The 22,609-nt window shown below is 30.3% G+C and overlaps 3 protein-coding genes and 1 long non-coding RNA gene across 4 annotated transcripts; 1 reads left to right on the top strand and 3 right to left on the bottom strand.

The window, feature by feature from the left end:
• The first annotated feature begins 1,360 nt into the window (after window positions 1-1,360).
• Window positions 1,361-1,804, top strand: LOC147919260 (uncharacterized). Its single transcript, XM_087503911.1, has one exon. It carries the CDS (start codon window positions 1,361-1,363, stop codon window positions 1,802-1,804), a length of 444 nt encoding a protein of 147 aa, XP_087360037.1.
• A 2,618-nt stretch (window positions 1,805-4,422) lies between these two features.
• LOC147919259 (uncharacterized) lies at window positions 4,423-4,999 on the bottom strand. The gene is made up of 2 exons (XR_015592197.1): window positions 4,862-4,999; window positions 4,423-4,786 (listed from the first exon to the last, which is right to left on the bottom strand). It is a non-coding gene; the product is annotated as an uncharacterized LOC147919259 (long non-coding RNA).
• Window positions 5,000-5,894: 895 nt separating this feature from the next.
• On the bottom strand, window positions 5,895-6,615 carry GATA23 (GATA transcription factor 23). Its single transcript, XM_010495643.3, has 2 exons — window positions 6,335-6,615; window positions 5,895-6,240 (listed from the first exon to the last, which is right to left on the bottom strand). Exons 1-2 carry the CDS (start codon window positions 6,473-6,475, stop codon window positions 6,007-6,009), a joined length of 375 nt encoding a protein of 124 aa, XP_010493945.1. The 5' UTR covers window positions 6,476-6,615; the 3' UTR covers window positions 5,895-6,006.
• Window positions 6,616-15,740: 9,125 nt separating this feature from the next.
• LOC104771166 (calmodulin-binding protein 60 G) lies at window positions 15,741-18,909 on the bottom strand. Its single transcript, XM_010495642.2, has 6 exons — window positions 18,682-18,909; window positions 18,516-18,591; window positions 17,424-17,955; window positions 17,161-17,321; window positions 16,702-17,068; window positions 15,741-16,599 (listed from the first exon to the last, which is right to left on the bottom strand). The coding sequence occupies exons 1-6, from the start codon at window positions 18,762-18,764 to the stop codon at window positions 16,085-16,087; spliced, it is 1,734 nt and encodes a 577-aa protein (XP_010493944.1). The 5' UTR covers window positions 18,765-18,909; the 3' UTR covers window positions 15,741-16,084.
• Between the last annotated feature and the right edge of the window lie 3,700 nt (window positions 18,910-22,609).

Raw genomic sequence — 22,609 nt, 5'->3', positions numbered from 1 at the left:
AACGGATTAAACAATAGCTAGTGAGTGATCTGATTGTACAACCACCGGATTGGGATTTGCCTTTTGAGGTAATGTGTGATGCTAGTGATTTTGCTGTTGGAGCTGTGCTGGAACAGAAGCAGGATAAGAAACTTCATGTTACCTATTATGCTAATAGGACACTTGATGATACTCAGAGAAATTATGTAATAACAGAGAAGGAGTTGTTGATAGAAGTGTTCGCATTTGAGAAGTTTTGCACTTACTTGGTTGGATCGAAGGTGATAGTTCATACAGATCATGCTGCCTAATATATTTGATGCAGAAAAAAGTATGTCAAGCCAAAGTTGTTTAGATGGATTCTTTTTCTTCAAGAATTTGATATCGAAGTATGAGACAAGAAAGGGATTAATAACAGAGTTGCTGAACATCTATCATGGATTAGGATATATGACGACGTTCCAATCCATGATTCTCTTCCAAAAGAGAATATTTACTTCGTTGATGTTGGTTCTCAAGTTTATTTTGTGAAGAGTAGTCGAGATTGTCGATTTTCCCAGGTGGTGTCGGCCGACACACTTTCCAAGAAGGACCAATGTCGAACTACCAATCCTAACCTCGACACTTATGATCGACACAATTCCTTAGTGTCGATCGACAGCACTACCAATGTCAGTCGACACTCGTCACCTACAGAGACGGATTGGACATTTAATGAGGATATGGTTGTTGTCGTTGCTTCCAATCAATCGTGGTATGCCGATAAAGCAAATTATCTTGCTGCAGAGGTAGAGGCAGACAAGTTCAGAGGCTATGCTAAGAAGAAGTTCTTGAGAGAACTTAGAAGATTCTATTGGGATGAGCCATATTTGTACACGCATTATTCTGATGGGGTTTCTAGGAGATGTCTAGCTGAGACTGAGGTTCCGAATATGCTATTTCATTGCCATTGATCAGATTATGCTGGACACTTTGCTACATTTAAGATAATTCTTAAGGTTCCTCAAGCCTGGTTTTGATGGTCGGCAATTTTTAAGGATGCTCATGAGTTTGTTTCCCACTGTGATGCTTTTCAGAGAAGGGGACATATTAGTAAATGATAGAGATGCCACAAAATTTCATCCTTGAGGTTGAAGTTTTTGATTGTTGGGGCATTGATTTTATGGGACCATTGCCTTCATCTTAAAAGAACCAATACGTTCTTGAAGCTGTTGACTATGTATCTAAGTGGGTGGAGGCGATTGCAAGTCTTAAGAATGATTCTGTTGTGATTCTTAAGCTGTTTAAGAACATCATCTTCCCACGGTTGGGAGTGCCTCGGATTGTTATAAGTGATGGAGGTAAACATTTTATTAATAAATTTTTTGACAAGTTTTTGAAGATGTACGGAGTTCAACATCGTGTCGCTACTCCACATCATCCTCAGACTAGTGGTCAAGCTGAGGTTTCCAACCATCATATTAAGGAGATTCTTGAGAAGACAGTAGGTGTGACAAGGAAAGATTGGGTTGCAAAGTTAGACAATGCACTTTGGGAATATCAGACTGTGTATAAGACACCACTCGGCACTACTCTGGTTCATCTGCTTTATGGGAAAACATGTCATCTTCCAGTGGAGCTTGAACACAAAGCAGCATGGACTGTTAAGTTGATGAATTTTAATTCTAAAATTGCTTCAGAGAGGAGGTTGATTAAGCTGAATGAGTTGGATGAGTTGCATTTGAGAACTCTAAGATGTAGAGAACTAAAGCTTATCATGTTAAGAAGATCATCTCCAGAAACTTTGAGCCTAATGATCAAGTTCTCATATTTAACTCTCGCTTGAAGTTGTTTTCCAGTAAGCTTTGTTCTTGTTGGTCTGGTCTTTTCACCATCTAGGAGATTCAACCATATGGAGCTATTGTGTTACTCAACTCCAAATGCGAGAAATTTACTATTTATGGACAGAGAGAGAAGCACTATTGGGTGAAAACCAAGATACCAGACGAACACATTGTGCGTTTGGATGATGCACTTTCAGTCTAATTTGTTGCCAAGTTAAGCTAATGACTTAAAACAAGCGCTTAGTGGAAGATAACCCACTGGTAGGAACTAATTATTTTTGTTTGTTTTTTTTGTTTTTTATTTGACTAACATATTAATTTTTAGTTTTGAGTCTAATTGTTTCAGTGGAAAACGTGAACCAGAGGTGAGTGTCGACCGACACCACCTAGGTGTCGGTCAACACTGGTAATGGACCGAAGACAAACAAAAGGGATATTGGGCTTGAGAAATATAGATTTGTTATTGGGCATCAGGAAAGAAGGAAAGAAGTGGACCGAACCAAACCCTATTTGCGAAATTGGATTGGTGTCAACCGACACTACTAATGGTGTCGCTCGACACCGATGAAAATGAGGGTTTTCCTTTTAACCTTGACGGCTTTGTTTCTTCATGGATTTGGGTAATTTTTGTCTCTAACTCACTCAGAATTCTCTCCTCTTTTTGATTCCGGTGTCAATTTCCCAGTTTGGTGAGATGTCAGGCAACAAACGGGCAAATAAAGCCAACAGCTGAGCTTCCACCTCCACCCAGCAGCGCCGTCAGCCACTGTTAGCTTCGGCGAGTGATGCCTAGCCATCAATGACCACTCCTCCAGCTCCTAGAGTTCCATATTGCCCTCCTTGTCCTAATTTAGAAGGTAAAAGAATCCACCTTCATAGGAAATGGAATTATGATATTAGGAAGGAATTTGAGTCACATGAACACATCAATAGGCCTGCTTTAGAGGATTGAGATGAGTATGATACATTTTTCTACAATGGTCAGATTGGAGTTGATATTAAGCCTACTAGAACGCTTGATTTGATTGCTATGAGACATATGGGTATTGAAGGTGAGGTTCTAGCTATGTTGGATAGGGTTTCTCATTAGGGATTACATGGTTTGTTAAATTGATTATTAATTGAGATTCATTATCTTCTTATTCTTCATCTTAGGTTGTTCTTCACAGTAATTTTTGATTGATCACCTAGAATTAATAACTTAGGATAATTAATTGATATGAGAATACAATTGATTTTCCTAATAAAACCAATTAATCAATTAATTATCAGGAAAATTAATTATATTATCATATCAATTAATTATCCTAAGTTATTATTTCTAGGTGATCAATCAAGAATTAATGTTAAGAATAACCTAAGATGAAGAACAAGAATATAATGAATCCCAATCAATAATCAATTTAACAAACCATGTAATCCCTAATGAGAAACATTAAACCTAACAAACAGATTACTCAGACATAATCAATAAAAATAAAAAGCAAAATATTTTTTAAATAAATTGCATAATAATAGAGTTTAGAACCTTCTCTCTAATGATTTCAGATCTTTTTTTTCCAAAAATAAAGCATAGCGTTTCTAAAATCCAAAAAGTCTAGATATATCAGCTATATAAGCAATGTATCAGCTCCTACCAAAAAAAAATAAGCAATGTATCAACTAAATAGGAATATTTGCACTTATATTACACACTCAGACAAAATTGATATTTGACAAAGAAACTGACTTTTTGAACCACTCTACAAAAAAATAGAACTGTTATAAACTGGATATTTATACGTGTGTAGCATAATATCCCCTTGTTTTCTAGTATATAAATTAAGAGATACATAATCACAAAAGTCATTAACCTTTTTTTACTTTTGTGTGTGTGTAAATAATAAAATTGATTAGTTAATGTCGGTGAGAGAGATTAGAAAGTAGTGGCACATTCTCGTAAATAATACTGGCGAAGGTAAATAATACTCGGAAGTGAAATAATTTATTAACTGGTTTGAAGTCTCTTGCTTTAGGAGTTTTTAGAGCTCCATAAATATCACCAGTGTCTTGTCAACATACGCTATATTAATTTAGTTATTAAAAATTTTGAATTAAACATCACATTATTTATCTAAAATTATATATTATTTCGTAATTTTTATCCAACAAAAATAACTTACATAATTCAAATATTTATTAAAGTTAAAATTTATGTACTTAATCAATTTGTAAATAGATTAGAATATGTTATGTACTTTATTTATTTTATATCAAGTATATATAAATATGCCTTAAAGATTCTAATATTATAAAAAGTAATCAATTGCTTCTCAGATTATTTTTATGATATTTATTATTATTATTATTGTTATTATTATTATTATTATTATTATTATAAATTGTCAAAAATATGTAAATTTTATCATAAGATATTATGTGCAAATTTCATATATATATGTATTAAAAATATAACACATATATATGTACCTAAGCATATATAACAATTATAATATTTATTGTTCTCGACCATTATAGTTAAACTTTTATATAAATAATGAGTTTTTCAAAAAGAGTTATGATTTTCTAGAAAATGTTATTTTTTGTTAACAATTTAATTATTTTATTAAATAACCTAAAATTAGTTGAATTCATATATTAAATTTAGGTATTATATATTCCAAAACGTATTTTTAGTGAATATCATAACATATTGTTTTATTATGATGAATACAGATATGTCGTCTAATCGTTTTGTATTAAAGAAGCCCATCATGGCAAATATAACATGATACAAGCATATTTAAGCTCAATTACATGAACCCAATACACTAGACGTCACGTAAAGCAAAACGTGTAACATGGAAAACGCAGTCGAGTCCTTTTTGGTTTTTCTCCATTCTTCTGACTGTCTAAGAATTGATGGATCGGAAAAACTTAACACCGGTAAATATGATTAAGCCTTGAAACATGTTCATGAGATTTTTCTTCTACAGATTCGGCCGCTGAAAAAAAAACGAATTTACCTTGATAATTAAATTTTGAATTCAACTTAAGCTCCAAGTAAAAGCTCCGCCTACCTAGAGATGAGGTCCTCTGCAATCCTTAACTATGAGGATAAATCGGCGAAGAGATTACTCTATCTTTGGAGAAGACTCAATTCAATGGCTAATCTATTCAAAGCAAACGAGATTAAAGATGATTTTTCTGTATAAAGATGGTGTATAAAAGATATATATATTTATATCTTAGTCGACAAACCAAAAGAAGATAAAACGACAAAAAATAAAGCAAATCTAAACAAAGTAGGAAACTATTTATTTATAAAACAAAAACGGGAATTTCTGATGAACAGGAAATCACTTCTGTCTCTCTCTCTCAAAGATGAATAGTGCGTTAAGAGAGAGAGGTTATTATTTATAACAAGAAAAAAATAGGTTAAGAAAATGAGTCACCTCATCTCTATAGGTCCTCTTCTAAAATGAGGAATTAACATAAATATATTGTAAAAAAAATATCTATACAAACGTTTATAGTAAATAGTAACAAAAATATGAAATAAATATTGAAAATGATATAAGTGTTAATGAAATTAAAAACTATAGGGTTCTTCTATATACACTACCGGAAGTTTGACAATGTCTATTACCCCTCCCCCAAGTCAAGTTGTATCAAGGTGTACTAAATTGATGAACAAGCATTAGTTATTCACAAAAAAAAAAAAAAAAAAAAGTAATACAACTCAAAATTTAAATTTAGTGAGGTAGATATTGTCAAACATTCACTGGTGTGTAAGTACAGCCACAAGCTAACATCTGATGGGGTTGTGGTCAAAACTAAGCTTTGGGTGAGACTACAACCCGTCGAGCTAAACATGCACATATTAACATTGTATCACTTTCTCAACCAGTTCTGTTTGGTTAACTAAATTTCACAACACTGTTTCGAATTCATAGGTTTGCTTCATGTTACAAGCATAAACCATAAGTGAAGAAGGGATGCTATCACAAAGCCAATGCAATTATTGCAAAGCCCAAACCAAAATGCTCCAATTTATTTCAAATACATTTGAGAATTTTTACGATCTCTACGGATCTGAATTTTGACACAAAGTTTCGTTAAAATTTATATTATTCATATCCTTCAAAGAGTGACCCAAGATGAACGTAGAACAGAGGACAAAACTGTGTGTTTCAGCGAGAGATACTCTGTTTTTTTTTTTTTCTCAGGCCAAATCAGAACTACAAGACAATAACAGTAGACATAAAGCGGCTTGTTCTATCTCCTTTAGATATCTTTGTTTCTTAACAGCCACGCCACCATGTGATGATGATAATGACGATGATTTTGGTTTTATCTTTTTGGAGTCTAAGACTTTGTGGCTATGAATAATACGAATAGCTAATAACTCTGATCGTCTCTGTTTCCTGAATCTGATCCCACATGCGTTGCAAAGTGACTGAAAGTTCCACCACAAAACAAAAATTAGTTCTTAAATCATCTTAAGATAAAACAAAGTCAAGAATACAATGATTGAAGGTAGAAGAAGAGACCTTGGGACCAGTTGGTCCACCTCTCCACATTGGTGTCTTGGTGGTCTTGCAATCACTACAACACCTAGTTATCACCTTCTCTTCTTCAATTCTCGTTGACACGTAAGATGATGAACAAGATCGTAGTTGTCTTGGATCCATCAAATCAAAGGAACCAACCCTTTGCTTTCTAGAGCTCCTTTTTGACACAATAACAGTAGTGATCAAGAACTCTTCAATTCTCTTATATAACTCCTTCACTATAACTCCTAGAGGATTAATATGGAGAAACTATTGCAACACTGCTTCCTGTTTTTGTAGTATAAGTAGTCAAGAAAAGCTTAAGAAGGGCACCTTCAAAAAAACACTTCTCATACCAAGGTGAGTGTGGGTGGTAATGATTATGACCTTTTTGGTAGATTGATAACACAAAACAAAACATCTGCCAAATCATTGTCGGGTGGAAAACCAAGTGGCAGTACGCACGACCGGGATTTAGGATTCTTTTTTTCTAAATAATTATGTGTGTGTGTATTTAGACGAAAGAAAGTAAAGGAAACCACAGATTTCTGCGAACTTGTTCACATGAAGACAGAGAAAAAAGGAATGAAGCAAAAAGCCACCAATGTTTTCACTTACTCATAGAGTTTTTTTTACTATTACTAGTTAATATCCCGCGCATATGTGCTGGTTGTTATATTAGTTATGTTAAATTATTTTAGGTTATAATAATCATAAAATTATGAAAAATTTCTGAAAAGAATTTTTTAATAAAGGTTTTTTGAATGCTATTTCTGAAGAGTGGTATTGAAAAAGATGTATTTTTGAAATTCTTCCTAAAAATACATATATAACAAACAAATTTCTTAAATGTCAATAATACACTTTATTTATTCAAATCATATAATATTAAAATATACCAGCTATTTAAAAAATATTGTTAATGATAAAAATAGAAATTTACTATGATATTCAAAATTTACCTAAAACATTTAATAATTAAATTGCATAATTATTTTTTAAAGTATCAATTAAATATATTACCTATAAAATTATATGTAATGCAATAAAAAATCCCAAAGATTAATTTAATTTTTAATTTCTTTTATATTCACTTTAATTTAAGCTATATTGCTAGGTTAAATTCTAATGATTTCCTCTTTGTAGTAAAATTTTGGAAATAGAATATCAAAAAAAAAATTTATATAGAAAATCATTAAATTACAAAATTTTGAATTAAATAAACATTATAATGATCTTTATATAAGTATATTTTGGGTCATAAAAATTAAATATAATGATGAGTATACCAAAAAATGTACTACAAATTTTTTGGAGGCAAGAGAGAGTTAAAAAACTTGATTTAATAATTCTATTATAATAGTTTATTTTGTTAAAATATTACATACTTTAAGAAAATAAAATAAATATACATGAATGAAGATGATTTCTTTAGCTTGATTTCTTCATTGAGCTTTGATCGAAATTAGTGTTGTTGAATCTGCATCGATAAATTTTCTTACAGCCACCAAAATTTTATTATATATGTAATTGAAAACTGAAAATAATAAGAAGACAAAGAAGGAAGAAATAAATACATAAAAACAAAGAAATAAATTGAACAAAATATAAGATAAATCTAACAAAATATATAATCACACTCTTACCATGAGTTTTGAACCTATGCAAGAACATAAACAAAACAAAGAAAATATTTAGAATGTGAGATATGGTGGATGATGATGTGAGAATAGTTATTTACAGGATTTCAAGGGATGAAATTTAAATTTCTAAAATTATTTAAATAGAAGAGCTAATTATAATTTACAGTGTGTTTGAATAAAAATGAATGAAAAAATAGTCAATTCATAATTTATGTAATTTCAGTTACAATTTAATAGTAAAGTGTGGATTTAAAGTATAGAGTAATGTACATTATTATATTTTTATTGAATTAAAAATAAATATGATTCTTTTAGAAATTAAATGCTAAATGAACTAATAAGGAGAGAGTGAAACCTTATTTATACACACATATATATATATATATATATATATATATATATATAAACAATGTAAGATATACATATCATACAAACTTTAAAACTAAAATTTAGAATTACGTGTTTACAATGATATTTGAATTAATTTTTTTAACCCATACAACAACAATAACAAAAAAACACAAAAAAAAAATTGAGATATAGTGGAAAATGATGAGAGAATGAAAGAATGAAAGAATGAAAGAATGAGAGAATAAGAGAATGAGTATTTATATGAATTATGAAGAGAAGTGATTAAAAAATTATATTTTAAAAAATAAGAGTTACAATTCTAATTTATTATTTGTTTTAATGCAATTGAGTGGAGAAATATAGTTAATGCATAATTTATATGATTTCAATTTTATATTAATATGTGAGTTAAATGTCAAGATTAAATGTTTTTAATATGTGATTTAAGATAAATAAATATTTTAATTTGTTTTGATTTAAGGAAAAGGAATACTAAGGGGCTCAAAATTTAACTTACACATGATTTGGTTGTTTTGTTGATATAAACTCAACAATCACACATAATTTTCAAATTGAAAATATTACTTTTGAAGTGACAAACTAAATTAGTTTTCTTATAAAATTTTATGAACTTCAATCTAAATATTTTTGAAAACCCCAAGGAGAACTTCTATCATTTTGGTTTTTTTTTTTGTTTTTTACTCATCAATTTAATTTATAGTGCTAGATTTCATACTAATGGTTTCATCTTTGGAGGATTTAGTTAAATGATGTTAAATTATATTGTTTTCTATATTTTATTTCCAGTTAAATATAATTTATTTTTGGGATAATTTTTTCATTTTTCTTATATCACAAAGACCAATTTTTTTAATTGAAGTTCTTTTTGTTTTCAAAAACCTCAAATTTTTAAAAAAATAAATATTATATTGATCTTTACATATTTATCTCTTGGATCACAAAACAAAATAGAGTTTATAAATAGAGTTTATAGACTTTATACAAAATAGACTTTATAAATTGAAATTTATTGATCTTTAAATATTATTATATTGATCTTTACAAATTATTAAAAATGATACATGAATATGTGAGATAATCAGAGTACATAATAGAGAATTAGAGATGAATATTTTCAACTTCATGACTTATTGTGTGGTGAATATTGTAGAAGAGTATGATAATAATAACTTATTAGATGTTAATCTAATATAGACAATAGAGATAAACCTTTTAAAACATTAAAGTAAACAATGTATGATATACATATCATACAAACTCAATGATATTTGAATTGAATTTTTTAACTCATACAACAACAATAACAAAAGAAACACAAAAAATAAAAAGAGTTATAGTGGAAAATGATGAGAGAATGAAAGAATGAGAGACTAAGAGAATGAGTATTTATAGGAAGAGAAGTGATGGAAAATTATTTAGAACAATAAGAGTTACAATTCTCATTTAATATTTATTTAAATATAATTGAGTGGAGAAATAAAGTTAATGCATAATTTATATGATTTCAGTTTTGTATGAAAATGTGAGTTAAATGTGAAGATTAAATGTGTTTTAATTTGTGATTTAATATAAAAAAAATTTTGGTTAAAGTTGAATTGCCAAGTGGACCAATAAGGAGAGAGTGAAATCTTACTTTTATATATATGATTATTTATGAGTAGGAAGCCGGTCTTCTCCCCAAATCAATTCAAGGAAAAGCAAAAAGTACACCATTATTTAACGCGAAGAAAACGCACTATGGAAGAAAGTTATATCTATACATCGCAATCTATACTATTAAAAGGGAAGCACTTTTTCAAGGCAAAAATGAAACATTAGAAAATATGACATAAAATGACCCTGAATAAATAAAAAAGCATACAAGAAGGACATTGAAGTAAATTTGGAATGTAAAAATCTCAGATCCTTCTCTGACCCGGGTGTAATTAATTCGGATCATATATAATTTATCCGGAGTCAGATTAATAGTATTAATAGTATAGATATAAACAAACAAAGTCTTTTTCACTCAACAAAGTCTCGGCATTTGAATTTTAGTGGTACCACGAGTGGCCCAAACGTGTAATATCCAATAACTCATTACCAAGTTCCGTAATAAATACAGTGGTCCAATAATCGACTACTACATAATTCATCTACATAAGAAATATCAACTACTACTATAATTAATTACTAAGATATTGTATACCATAAAAAAAACGAATACCAATAATAAAAGAAAACAAATATATATTTACGTCTTTATACTCACGCAAACTAAGCCTTTACTAATTATGTAAAATCAAAGATTACCAAAATTTCGTATATCACTAATGTTGAAAAATTACTAAGATATTGTATACCATAAAAAACGAATAACAATAATAAAGGAAAACAAATATATATTTATGTCTTCATATTCACGCAAATTAAGTCTTTACTAATTACTAATTATGTAAGCCTTTACTAATTATGTAAAAACGCGTGGATCCTGTTGTTACCCGGATTGATTGTGTTCGGGTCATGTATTAATTGTTCGGAGTTGTTTTTCATACTCCTGTATCCAAACAGAATCGAAACAAATTAAAAAACAGAGTAAGTATTTTCGTTTAAACAATTTAAGGAAACCATAATTCCGATATTTATGTACATATTTAATTTGGGCAATAAATTCGAAACTGTATATATGTAAAAATATTTCATTTGATGATATATTTGGAGGGAAAAAAGATGGCTAGCTACATGAAGTATAGAAGAATGCATGGTCACACATGCCAAGTATAATATTGTATCCTCAACTACACGAAGTATATGTATTGCATGGCCACATGCATGAACTATATGACGTTATGTGGTCAACACCATAGACATAAAATCCAGTACACCGGTCGAATGATTCCGGCAAAGACCGACGTTGACTCCGGCGTTGACCAACATTGACAAAAAATGTATTTTTTTTTTGAAAAAAATAATAATAAATTATTATATTAAATTATTTATGGTTTTTCATGATTAGAAAACCTAATCTATTCAATATCTAATTATTTATATATCTCTAATCTATTCATTCTTATAATTAGTTACTTTTTATTTTTAAAGCTAAAATAATAGTTAAATAAAATCATTAATCAATATTTTCAAGAAATATATATATATATATATGTAAAATATGTAATTATTAATGATTTTATATATATAAATCTCTGATCATCAAATTATTAAATTTTAAATACTACAAGAATCAATAAAATCAAATTCAACTACTTTCATTAAAAAATAATATGCAAAAGATTTGAGTATATGACTCTTTACTTTAAAATTTTCATGGTAAAGAGTATACAAAATTTTAGATACTCTTTGGTATAAAAAAAATTACTTACTCCTAATAACATGTAAACAATAACAAAAAAATTAATATTATTTACTTTTAACAGATAAAATTAAAGATACATAATTATTTTCAATATATAATATAAGGGCATTTGAAATAATCCTCTTATTCTATATCCTTTTGCAAACATATCCTAAAATCAAGATAAAATCTATATATATTTTGAAAATAATTATTAATTATTTTTATTTAACTATTATTTTAGCTTTAAAAATAAAAAGTAACTAATTATAAGCAAAAATACATTAGAGTTATATAAATAATTGGATATTGAATAGAATATGTTTTCTAATCATGAAAAACCATAAATAATTTAATATAATAATTTATTATTTTGTTTAATATAAAAAATTAAAATATAATTTTTTTGGTCAATGTTGGTCAACGCCGGAGTCAACGTCGGTCTTCGCCAGAATCATTCGACCGGTGTACCGGATTGTATGTCTATGGTGTTGACCACATAACGTCAGATAGTTCATGCATGTGGTCATGCAATACATATACTTCGTGTAGTTGAGGATACAATATTATACTTGGCATGTTTGACCATGCATTCTTCTATACTTCATGTAGCTAGCCATCTTTTTTCCTATTTGGAGATATATCTGGAAACAATAATTTCTGATTTTGATGTTACCTAAGACACAAAGACACAAAATCATCTAAATTTGTTTATAGAAATAATTTAAATCTGTCTCTATTAAAATCGTGCAATTAAATTCAAAATTGTATATATGTATAAAAATTTAATTTGATTATATTTTTGTGAGAAATCTGCGTAAACAATATTTATGATTTTCCTTTTTCTAAAACTTATATTCCAAAACTAAATGAGGAAATCTAAAATAACTACCAAAATCTTTTTGTTAGTATCCTAAAATATATTAATCTTCATCTCTCTATATAAGACGTGTCGAAGTCTTTAGTTTCGTTCGTTCACAAATTTTTTTTCCAGCATCCATATTTTGAGTTTTAAATTTTTTGACTTTTATTTTTCATAATCTTATAATGTTTCAGATTTGAAACTCTACAAGAACATGTGAAACATAAAAGTCAAGACTGTATAACTTCTAAAATATGAATGTTGTGAAACAATTAAGTAGTTATAATTGATTTTCTCTTACTATTCTTTTGAATAGTTACAGTTTTTTTATGTTAATACTTATATATACATTAATTATAATATATAGTGTACTTTTGATGCATGATTTTTTTTTTAACAATCTACGATTATATTGTTACACATAGCCTATTGGTATTAAATCATTAGTGTGATTCATTTCTTTTTTATATTTTCTCAAATCATAATGAATTTTGCAGTGAACTGGAAAAGAGGAGAAACAAATATATCTTTCAGAGGTAACATGAAATTGCATGTCTCGATGATGTCCACAATGTTGAATATGACTTCCCCTCCCTGATCAAGCTTTTTTCTTTGGCGAGTCATTCAACTAAATCTTCATATATCCAATTATAGTTTTTGTAATTTTTTATACTTCCAAATTTAATTTAACACACTAATATATCCAACAATTCTATTGTCAATTAGTTTTGGTCTTAAAGTGAAAATTATTATATTAGTGATCATAAAATTTGGATAACTAAATTGACCTTTCAGACTTCAATGTTATAGAATTTCAGACCCCTCTTATACTTATTTTATTCTTTGAGTTTGTTTTTAGTTTTTTTTGTTGGTGTATTTTTAAAATATTGACATTATTATCATAACTATCTTTCAAATATATTTTTAAAATAATTGGGAAGATTGCAACCTTTCAAATATATATCTCTCACATTGTATTTAATTAGTTTATGCCACACTTAAAACTCAGATAAAATTTGTGATTCTAAATATCTCACAAATAAAACTCAAAGCATAAATGTGTTGGTCCAAAAGAATATTACAACTTATAAAATAAAACTTTATTTTTAATACGTTGTTTTTCTTCTGCTTATCTAGCATAATCATGCTGCATGTACCAAATAAGAGATAAATAATGTTAACTGACACGACATGCATGTATATGTGATTCTATTAACTGAATGTTTCAAAGAAATTTTTTTTCTCATCAAATACATTATATTGTTTTGAATCAAACTATTACGCGATTGTGTGCTATATTTTGGGAATATGATTTTTGAGGAAATGAGAAAAGAATAATGAGACTGAAATGGGATGGAAGGAGACAAACAAGACGCGAATATAATTTTTAAAATAAAATAAAATCTAGGGTCATGTTAGAATTAAAATAAATTAATACTTCCAATATATTATGTAACATATTTTCAATTTATCTAACATAAAAATGTTCAAAAGAAAAAGAAAAAACATTAAACTATGTCCTATAATATTTAAGAAAAAACTAAAACAAAGAAATGTAATCCAATATAAATGGACCATATATCAAATAATAAGAATAAATAGGTCAACTATTTTCTAATATTTTTATCATATGATATGATATATAAATATATTATGAATTATATTTGTGTTTGTCCCAAACAGAAATTCAAGAATTTATGTTTTATTTCTGTCACATTTCTATTTCAAGAATATAAAACTACCCCATATTGAATATGTACCATACTGCAACGGACAATTACGAACGGGTAGATAAAATGGGACAGAAAACAACAAAACATGAATTACGCTCACTCCTAAATATTTTCATTTGTCTCTAACAAGTTTTAAGCAGGTTTTATAACCATTTAAATTATTATATTTAAAAATTGATAGTTATATTTAATTCTCAAAATCTCACTAATTTAAGTAAGGGTTAATTTCTGGACGATTTAGATTGTGAAATTCATAACATACTTTCAAATATCAAATAACAAGTACATGAACATAAAATTAAAATATTTAAATTTAGTTTCAATTTTCCTATTTGTTTTCAAATATGTAGACGTGAAATAATGGGTACGGGAAAGAACATGTAATCCAGAAAATAAAAATATTAGCTAAATTATCCCTGATAAAATACATGACGGAAATTATGGATAATGCGAATTCAAGCAAGGTATATGCCATTCAGACATAATATTTACTCATGTGGAATACGTGGAACATATTTTCTGCTGGTCATAGTGCTTTTTTCCATTGCGGAGTAGGTATAACGGACGGGTTTGACCCATTTGACAACTATATAATGGTCATTCCGTTCACGAAGTTTAACTATTTTTTAGTGATTTTATTCAGTTTGATAGTTTATGAGTTTAATAGAAATATAGATGATCACTAATCCGGATCACACTTGATCCGGGTCCGTTATCGTGTTGATCCAATATTTATGGTGAAACGATTATCATTTTTAATATTAACAAACTTGATGAAAGCAAACCAATAAAAGATTATGTTATAAATGCTATACCAAATAAATATTTTTATAATTAAAATCGTAGTTATTACATATATCTTATTTGTTGGACTAAAATATACAATCTTAAATGGGAAAATTATTATTAAAACCATAGTTATGAGATGGAAAACATGACATATATGAGACATGATGGATTTTCTGTCCTAAATTAGACATATCATCTTTCATTTACTATTTTTTTAATATAATTGTCTTTACTAATAACAAAAACAAATTTGATCATTCTTTTTGTCTAAACCAAATTGAAAACAAATCAAATACTATATTGGTACTATTTCGGATTATGAATGTTAATAACATTCCTAAAAAATACGTTTACAAACATAACTTGCATGTACGTAATAAACTATAAATGTGTTAGTAAACTTAGTTTTTAAAATCAATCCCCGCACGTACGTGCGGGTCGGAATCTGCTATACGTTGAAAATTGTGGTAACCCATTTTGATTGAGAGGCATCTACAAAAAGTAAAGTTCAAGATGATTATTTCAAATTAATTAGTATTTAATTAATATAATATATATATCTTTATTGTCATTAAAAAACATGGTATACGCAAATATCTTTTTTTTTGTAATATCACTTTGCACCACTAGAACAATCAATAGCCGAGAATCCATGATTAAAAAGTTATGAAGTAAAAAAAAAATATATACACATATCCCTTTTATTTATAGTTTTATACACAGATTTCGTGTACCGCAAGAAACATATGATTCTTATACGGCATATAAAAAGGTTACAACTTACAAACCATGTGCCAGAGGCCATGGCTATATTGATTTCAGGGAAACCAAAAAAACTTCAAAGATATATAAAAATGTAAACTGATTTAGTCATACATAGCCCATTTAGAAAAAAATGAAATATCAAACATGATATACACAAAAACTAATCTCTGTAACGCAATGGCCGAGATCCATTTTTCTACCCTTATTCACAATTATATACACATTTTTTTAGTGCAGTGCAAGAAACCTTTTAGTCTAATACGGTAGGCAAGGCTTCTTATGAGCCTTACCTCGGTTTCTGGCAGTTGTGTGTCTCCGGGCTTCCTTAAAAGCTGCTTTAACCTTGAAAGCTGCCTTAACCTTACACCATCTGGCTCTCGGAGATCCCAAATTAACGTTTTCAAAATGAACATCGAACATTCCAGCTTCTTCTGTCCCAGACACGGTAAGACACATCGTTTCAATGGCTTGGTGCGTACCAGGTGACCAGTTCGAGGTCATGTCGTAATGCTGATGATAAGCAAACGCGTTCGCATCCTCCTCGTCGTTCTCGATACAACCTCTTGTCACTACAGTTTGCGATTTTCCGTGTACCGGATCCACTTCACTTACTTTCAAGCTGTTTCCGAAAGCCGGTAAGAATTTTTTGTCGATATGAAACGTCGCGGTTGATGAGTTATCGAAACTCATTAGCATATCAGCGTGGCCCGTTGAGCCTGAAGCTGTGTGGCAAACAGACATCGAAGAAGAGCTTGATGGATCCAAACTTCCTAAATTATTCGGAAAAAGAACATTAAATTAGTCTATATATATAGTAAGGTATAATATCAAAAGAGTACTAATTAAGACCACGACTATTATAAATTGTTTACCTTGAAAGTCGATGTGCTGTGATCCAGAACATGTTAAGCCAAATCCAGGATCTTGCAGGCACTGCAAGGACCTTTGTGGATGACCCGCAAACGTCCTATCCTTTACCGCTGTAATGCGGTTAATGTTTTGGTAAGCTTCAAGCTTTAATTGGTCCAAAATCGATTGATAGGCGGTTAGTTGATCGACGTTTTCGAAATCTCCGCCATTGAATGAGACTTGAATAAGTTCATAAACAGAGTTGAAGAGAAGAGATACGCCAGGAGCGTTTGCTTCGTAAATGTAACACTCTGTTTCGTCCAAAACGCAATCCATTGCGTGTGATACAATTGCCTTCCATGTTTTCTTTGAGATCCCTCCGCAAAGAATCTGTTAGAAAAAACAAAACAAATCAATATTTTTTCATGGTTAGAAAAAAATTTCATTGAATTTTGAATTTCAGGTTAGGTTTATATTCTTACGTTGTATAACGCATTTGGATCTACCGTATACCAACGGCGAAAATCTTTGACGGTATAAATCTTGTGTTCAGCCAAACGCGTCGCAGAAACGCCATCTTTCGCGATTTTCTCTAGTCTCCAAACATCGTCAAAGTGGCGAGGAGGATGATGTTTTTTATAAGCTGCATAAGCAAAGAAGATAAAAAAAAAACGATGAATAATTTAACCCTAAACGTTTTAACCGCAATCGCAACCGCTGACAAAAGGCAGTAAACGCAACTTACATTCTCCTCGTTGGTCTCTACATCCAAAGGCTTCGCTTCTCGCCTCCACGGCTCCATCTCCGGTCAACCTAGCACCTAACCGGAACTTCCTACTCCTAGTCCAGCTCGAATTATCCGAGAAAGCGATATCTCCGGTTATAACTCCAACGCCGTTTTTAAGCGTCACCGTTAAATCTCCGGTGAGCAACGGTCGTTTCCCTTCACGTTGCGTGAGAATATTCCGTTTGAATCCCTCGACGGTCCAACTTTCCTCCGAGAAGTCAGCGTTCAATGGCACGAGCTCGACGCGAGAAGACGAGAACGGTCCGGAACTAACTCGAGTGTTCGTGGTGGAGTCCACGAGCTCGATCACTAACGGAGTACCGTCCTCAGCTTCGATCTTGGACCCCGTGAATATCGATGAAGGCGGCGAGTTTATAAATTGCAGCTTGAATCGTGGACGTGACGATGGCGTTTCAGAACGCGATCGCTCCATTGAGACCCGCGATGAAGAGAGAAAAGGTTGAAGAATGAGATTTGTCTCCTCTCGAACCTAACAAATCAATAGAGTTGAGAAAAATATCATTTACTAATTTCCATATAGTTTTGAATATAATCAAAGGAGCATATCAACGTTCATATGCATACAAAACGGTGGTGCTACGTATACGTGGTAAAAAAAAAGAGTGGTAAGGAAAAACAATAAATGAAATTTGTTAATTATTTATTAGTAGTACAAGATATCATATACAACACAATTAATTGCTTTTTGTATTTTTGTGATTGGTATGGCGTTGCACAAAGAGTTTTACCAATTTAACCAAAAAAAAAAAAAAAAAACGCATGTGATTACATGATTTCGTTATATATCATATACTACAGTAACTAGACTTAGCTTAATTTGTTATACTATTGTAACTAGGGACCATTGTTGATTGAGAGGTGCCCACGAATATATAAAACAAAGACATAAGAGAAGTAGACGGTCAAACTTGGTGGCTATATAGCAAGGAACATGGTAATTTCTTTAACTAATCCTATCCGTGGGCTAAGTAAGTAGATGGTTTAAACAAAGAAAATTTGTTAAACTAAATATGATTTGGGAAAACTCACAATTCTTCTGAGCATGTTCTCCATAAGAACCATGAAATGATTATTTGACTGGTCTCTCATCACTTGCTTCACAACTCTGTGGTTTACATGAGAAAATAAAATTAGAAACTTTGTCCGAAAAAATATGAAGATTAACTGTTCGGTATAATTAAGATCAAGAACTTACTTCTTGAATGTTAAGTTACGAGCTCTTAAGCCACTGTAACCACCAACCCCATGAAAACTAGGGATGTTTCGAGTACTCTTCATTGAACACTTTAATAAGTTTCAGATTTAAAACTTCAAAAGACTTTTATAAGTCTTCTGTAAAAGAGAACTCTTCTTTTGTGTGTGTATGTGAAAGAGAGAGAGAGATGAGATTGCGGAAGAGTGAATGATGAGATATATAAAGGCACTAAGTATTGACGAAGCAGTAGTCGTAATTTCTAGGAAGATTCGTTGCACTTCGGAGTTTATTAGTGCTATTCATTAACCACGCTAGAATTAGTTATTTTAGTTTTTTTTTAGTTACTTAATTAAATTTTAAAAAGACACTTGTACTTCTGACAAATAAATTACTAATAAGATACTTGTAGTGTCATGTATGATCCATTATTAAATTGCTGTTTGGTTCATTTCGTACAGATTAAAATCAGCTTGTGTTTGTAAATGTAGAAGAATATATTTGATCCTCCTAAAATCCATATATATACTAGTGTTTATTTTTTAATCAGCTTCCTCTCGCATTGGAAAAAGTCGGATATAAAGTGGAGATATTTAATAATTTCAGTCTATTCAATTTTTTTTTTTTCCAACTTAAAAATTTGTATGAAAACTGATTCCTAATTTTGTGCTGATGTGGTATTAGGCATACATACCATTTTCGTTGAATTCAGTCACAATTCATTGAAAACTAATAATTTTAAACTCACTAATAATTCATTGTGTTACTTATTGTATTAGTTTAATAAGATTATACTGTATTTGGAACTTCATTGTAAAAGCCACATGACAAGTTATCTAAAACAAACAAAATCTCTCTAGAACGATGAATAATAAAACCAGAGGGATTAATATTCTTAACTAAATTTAAGTTTTGAAATTGAATCAGCAAACCTTTCTTCATGAGCTAGCGAGATTAAAGATATAAACTTGCATAAAAAAAACGTAAATTTATGTCCTCCATAATAAATTTCAACCATTTCTTAGAGATTTTAATTAATGATGTCCATCATTGATTTTGTTGATATTAAGAACACACCAAACTCCCTTAAGTTCAGTTTGTGGTCAGATATGACCCTGCATTTATGTTCAAGAATTGCATCGTAATCAAATGTTACAATCTACGCGTTTTAAATTTATTAGTTAAAAAAGAAGAAGCTTTTGTTCGTTTCTTAATCATTGACTAGATCTAAGAAATAAATACTAGTAATCTCTTTTGGTGCTACCGTGGCATGATCAAACCCTACTCATGCACTGATTTAGTTCCAGTTGATATTATTGCCGATTTAGTATCCTAGTATTTTCTTACTTTAGGAGTCTCGCTTTATCTTGATAAAAAAACAGAGTCTCTTCGTATCATTTTAGTTTCCTTTACAGAAAAGTATGATTTTAGCTTCTTTGCTATTAGAGGCAAAAATTTATTACTAAACCTATACTAGACAGAAACACTTGAAACAATAAACATCCAAAATGATTAGAACAATATCTAAACTTTTATGCATGGTAATGACAACTTGGTGACTTGTTTTATTATAATTGCAAAACATTCAAGTGTTTTTCGAATGAAATGCAGTTTTCAAAATAATTGTCTTCTATATTTATAGTGAAAATATATACAATATGACAATTTAAAACTTGGTTGGATAACTCACCAAATTTTCGTGTTCGTAACGTCTAATTATTATAAAAAATATGGAGTATAAAGAACTTTTTTCCATTACTAGTCAATTAAAACTCTAATGGAATTTTTACCTGAACAGCCTTAATTTGGTATAGGTAGGTAAAAGAATAATGAAATACTGTATAACAATAGTTTACACATTTGAATATTTATAAACCAGGCAAAAGAGGCGTTGACATGGCTAGATCGTCAACTAGTATCCCAAAAAAGCCACACCTTAGAGGTGATGATGCCGTAACGCGTTTTTTCAGTTATTTATTTATGATCAAATATTAACACTCAAGATAAATACTAGTTAACAAGAACAAAAACATTCAACATAAAATATCGATGTTCTAAAGATTGGAACGACAGATGCAGAATAATAATGTAACATGTTTTCTACATCTTTTCAGAAAAAAACATGTTTTTCTACATCTACGCGTTATGCTGATGGACAATGTCTTTAAGACTTTAACCAAATAAAATGACACAAACCGTTATCTTAAAAAACGACAAAGTTTGATTTTTAAATAGGGGAAGAAGTCTACACGTAGATTTTTTTGGGCCAACAACAGTGTTAGTTTTTGAAGGTTGGGAATTTATAATAATCAAACCGTTAACAACCATCTTTTGTCGATGATGTATCGAATCATGTATTAGCTTTTGGGGTTGGATTGTCATTAGCCTAATTTGTTCGTGTCATTACAAATAAAATCTAATCCCTTTTTCGTCTTTTCTCATGTTAAAAAAAACTCGAGATTAGTAAAACTAAACATTTTAGCATGTCACCATCTACTACATTATACATATATATATATATATATATGAATCAGAATCATTCAAAATAGTCACTATGATAATGTCTAATAAAGTTAATTAGATAGAAGTACCATATAGTAGTAGTGCGGACATGATCAGTCTTGGGTTGCCCTACCCCCCAATTGACATATCTACGATCACATCGGATATTTTTTTTTCTTTCTAAATGGCTATAGAAAATTTGGCGTTAATGAAATATTTTGTTTGTTTTATACTAATAAATAGAAACTTTCCTTCCAAGTTCGAGGAAAACCGTAAGGAAGCTAAGAGAGGCCGAATAGTCAAACTAAATGTTGATTGATATGATGCATATCTCTAAGTTTTGTTTGATCGAGCCTTTTTCATTCCCCAATCACTATACGCAACTCTTTCATACATTTATTTTATATATGTCTTTGTTTAACATACTTTTATATTAAAAAAAAAAGATGCATTTTAGTTACCAAAAAAATGGCATTACTCTCTCTCCTAGAGAGCGATTCTCAGGGCGATTTCAACAATTCTATTATCATCCAATTTTCTCTTTCTTAGAGTGTTTTTCGACACTAAAACTTAGTTTTTGTTTGATTTCTAGTGACAGTTTCCCTCTGTTTCGTTTTTTGGTAACAGTTTTTTGTCTCTTTCAAAATCGGGGAGTAACTGCTCTTGGAAACCGCCATAGACACCCTATAAAACTGTCTTTTTCAGACAACAATTCTTCTTCTTCATCCGTGTTCCCTACCTTCCATCCAAGTTTCTATTCCTTCAACTCGAAAAATGAGTGATGTTCGCAAATCTCTGCAAGATCTGAATCTGGGTATTGGTGATGCTCCAATCTCCCTCCCCCAGAATTGTGTGGACATACCACTGCGGTGAATCGTTTCTCTTTGATTGTCACTCTCACAAACCCAAGGAAACAAAACATTCGTGCTCTCATTGGCCAAATGCCCAAGATCTGGGGTTTCGCCAACGCATGCCACGGCCGTATACAAGGCAATGGAAACGGCAAGGCTCTGTTCATCTTCAATACATAAGAATCCATGAATCTCGTTCTCAACCGTGGTCCCTGGGCTTTTAATGATTGGATGCTTGATGTTCATCGTTGGTACCCAAATATTACGGATGACGAACAGAAGATCATACCTTTTTGGGTTTAACTCAAAGGCATTCCCGTTCTGTATCTGACGAATGCAATGGCTGAATACATTGGGAGTCAACTTGGTTATGTCACTGCTGTGGATTATGATGACAATGCTAACTGGGTGGAGTTTGTTCGTGTTCGTGTTAATTGGAGTTTGGATAAGCCACTTTGTTTCCAAAGGAACTTTCAATTCGATGGTCTGAACAACACCATCCTCAAGTTTCGATATGAAAGGCTCCGCAATTTCTGCATAAAATGTGGCGCTCTGACACATGATGCAAAGGAGTGTAC

The sequence above is a fragment of the Camelina sativa genome, chromosome 20 (assembly GCF_030686135.1).
Source record: "Camelina sativa cultivar CO46 ecotype springtype chromosome 20, ASM3068613v1".
NCBI lineage: Eukaryota > Viridiplantae > Streptophyta > Magnoliopsida > Brassicales > Brassicaceae > Camelina > Camelina sativa.
The sequence above is the reverse complement of the archived record's forward strand: the minus strand, read 5'-3'. Positions and strand labels throughout refer to the sequence as shown.

Coding starts and splice junctions, on each gene's coding strand:
- LOC147919260 (XM_087503911.1), top strand. CDS start 1,361: ATGTACGGAGTTCAACATCGTGTCGCTACTCCACATCATCCTCAGACT.
- GATA23 (XM_010495643.3), bottom strand. CDS start 6,475: ATGGATCCAAGACAACTACGATCTTGTTCATCATCTTACGTGTCAACG. Junction 6,241..6,334: donor GTGGACCAACTGGTCCCAAG/GTCTCTTCTTCT, acceptor TGGAACTTTCAG/TCACTTTGCAACGCATGTGG.
- LOC104771166 (XM_010495642.2), bottom strand. CDS start 18,764: ATGAAGAGTACTCGAAACATCCCTAGTTTTCATGGGGTTGGTGGTTAC. Junction 18,592..18,681: donor CGTAACTTAACATTCAAGAA/GTAAGTTCTTGA, acceptor TGTAAACCACAG/AGTTGTGAAGCAAGTGATGA. Junction 16,600..16,701: donor ACAGCACATCGACTTTCAAG/GTAAACAATTTA, acceptor CGAATAATTTAG/GAAGTTTGGATCCATCAAGC.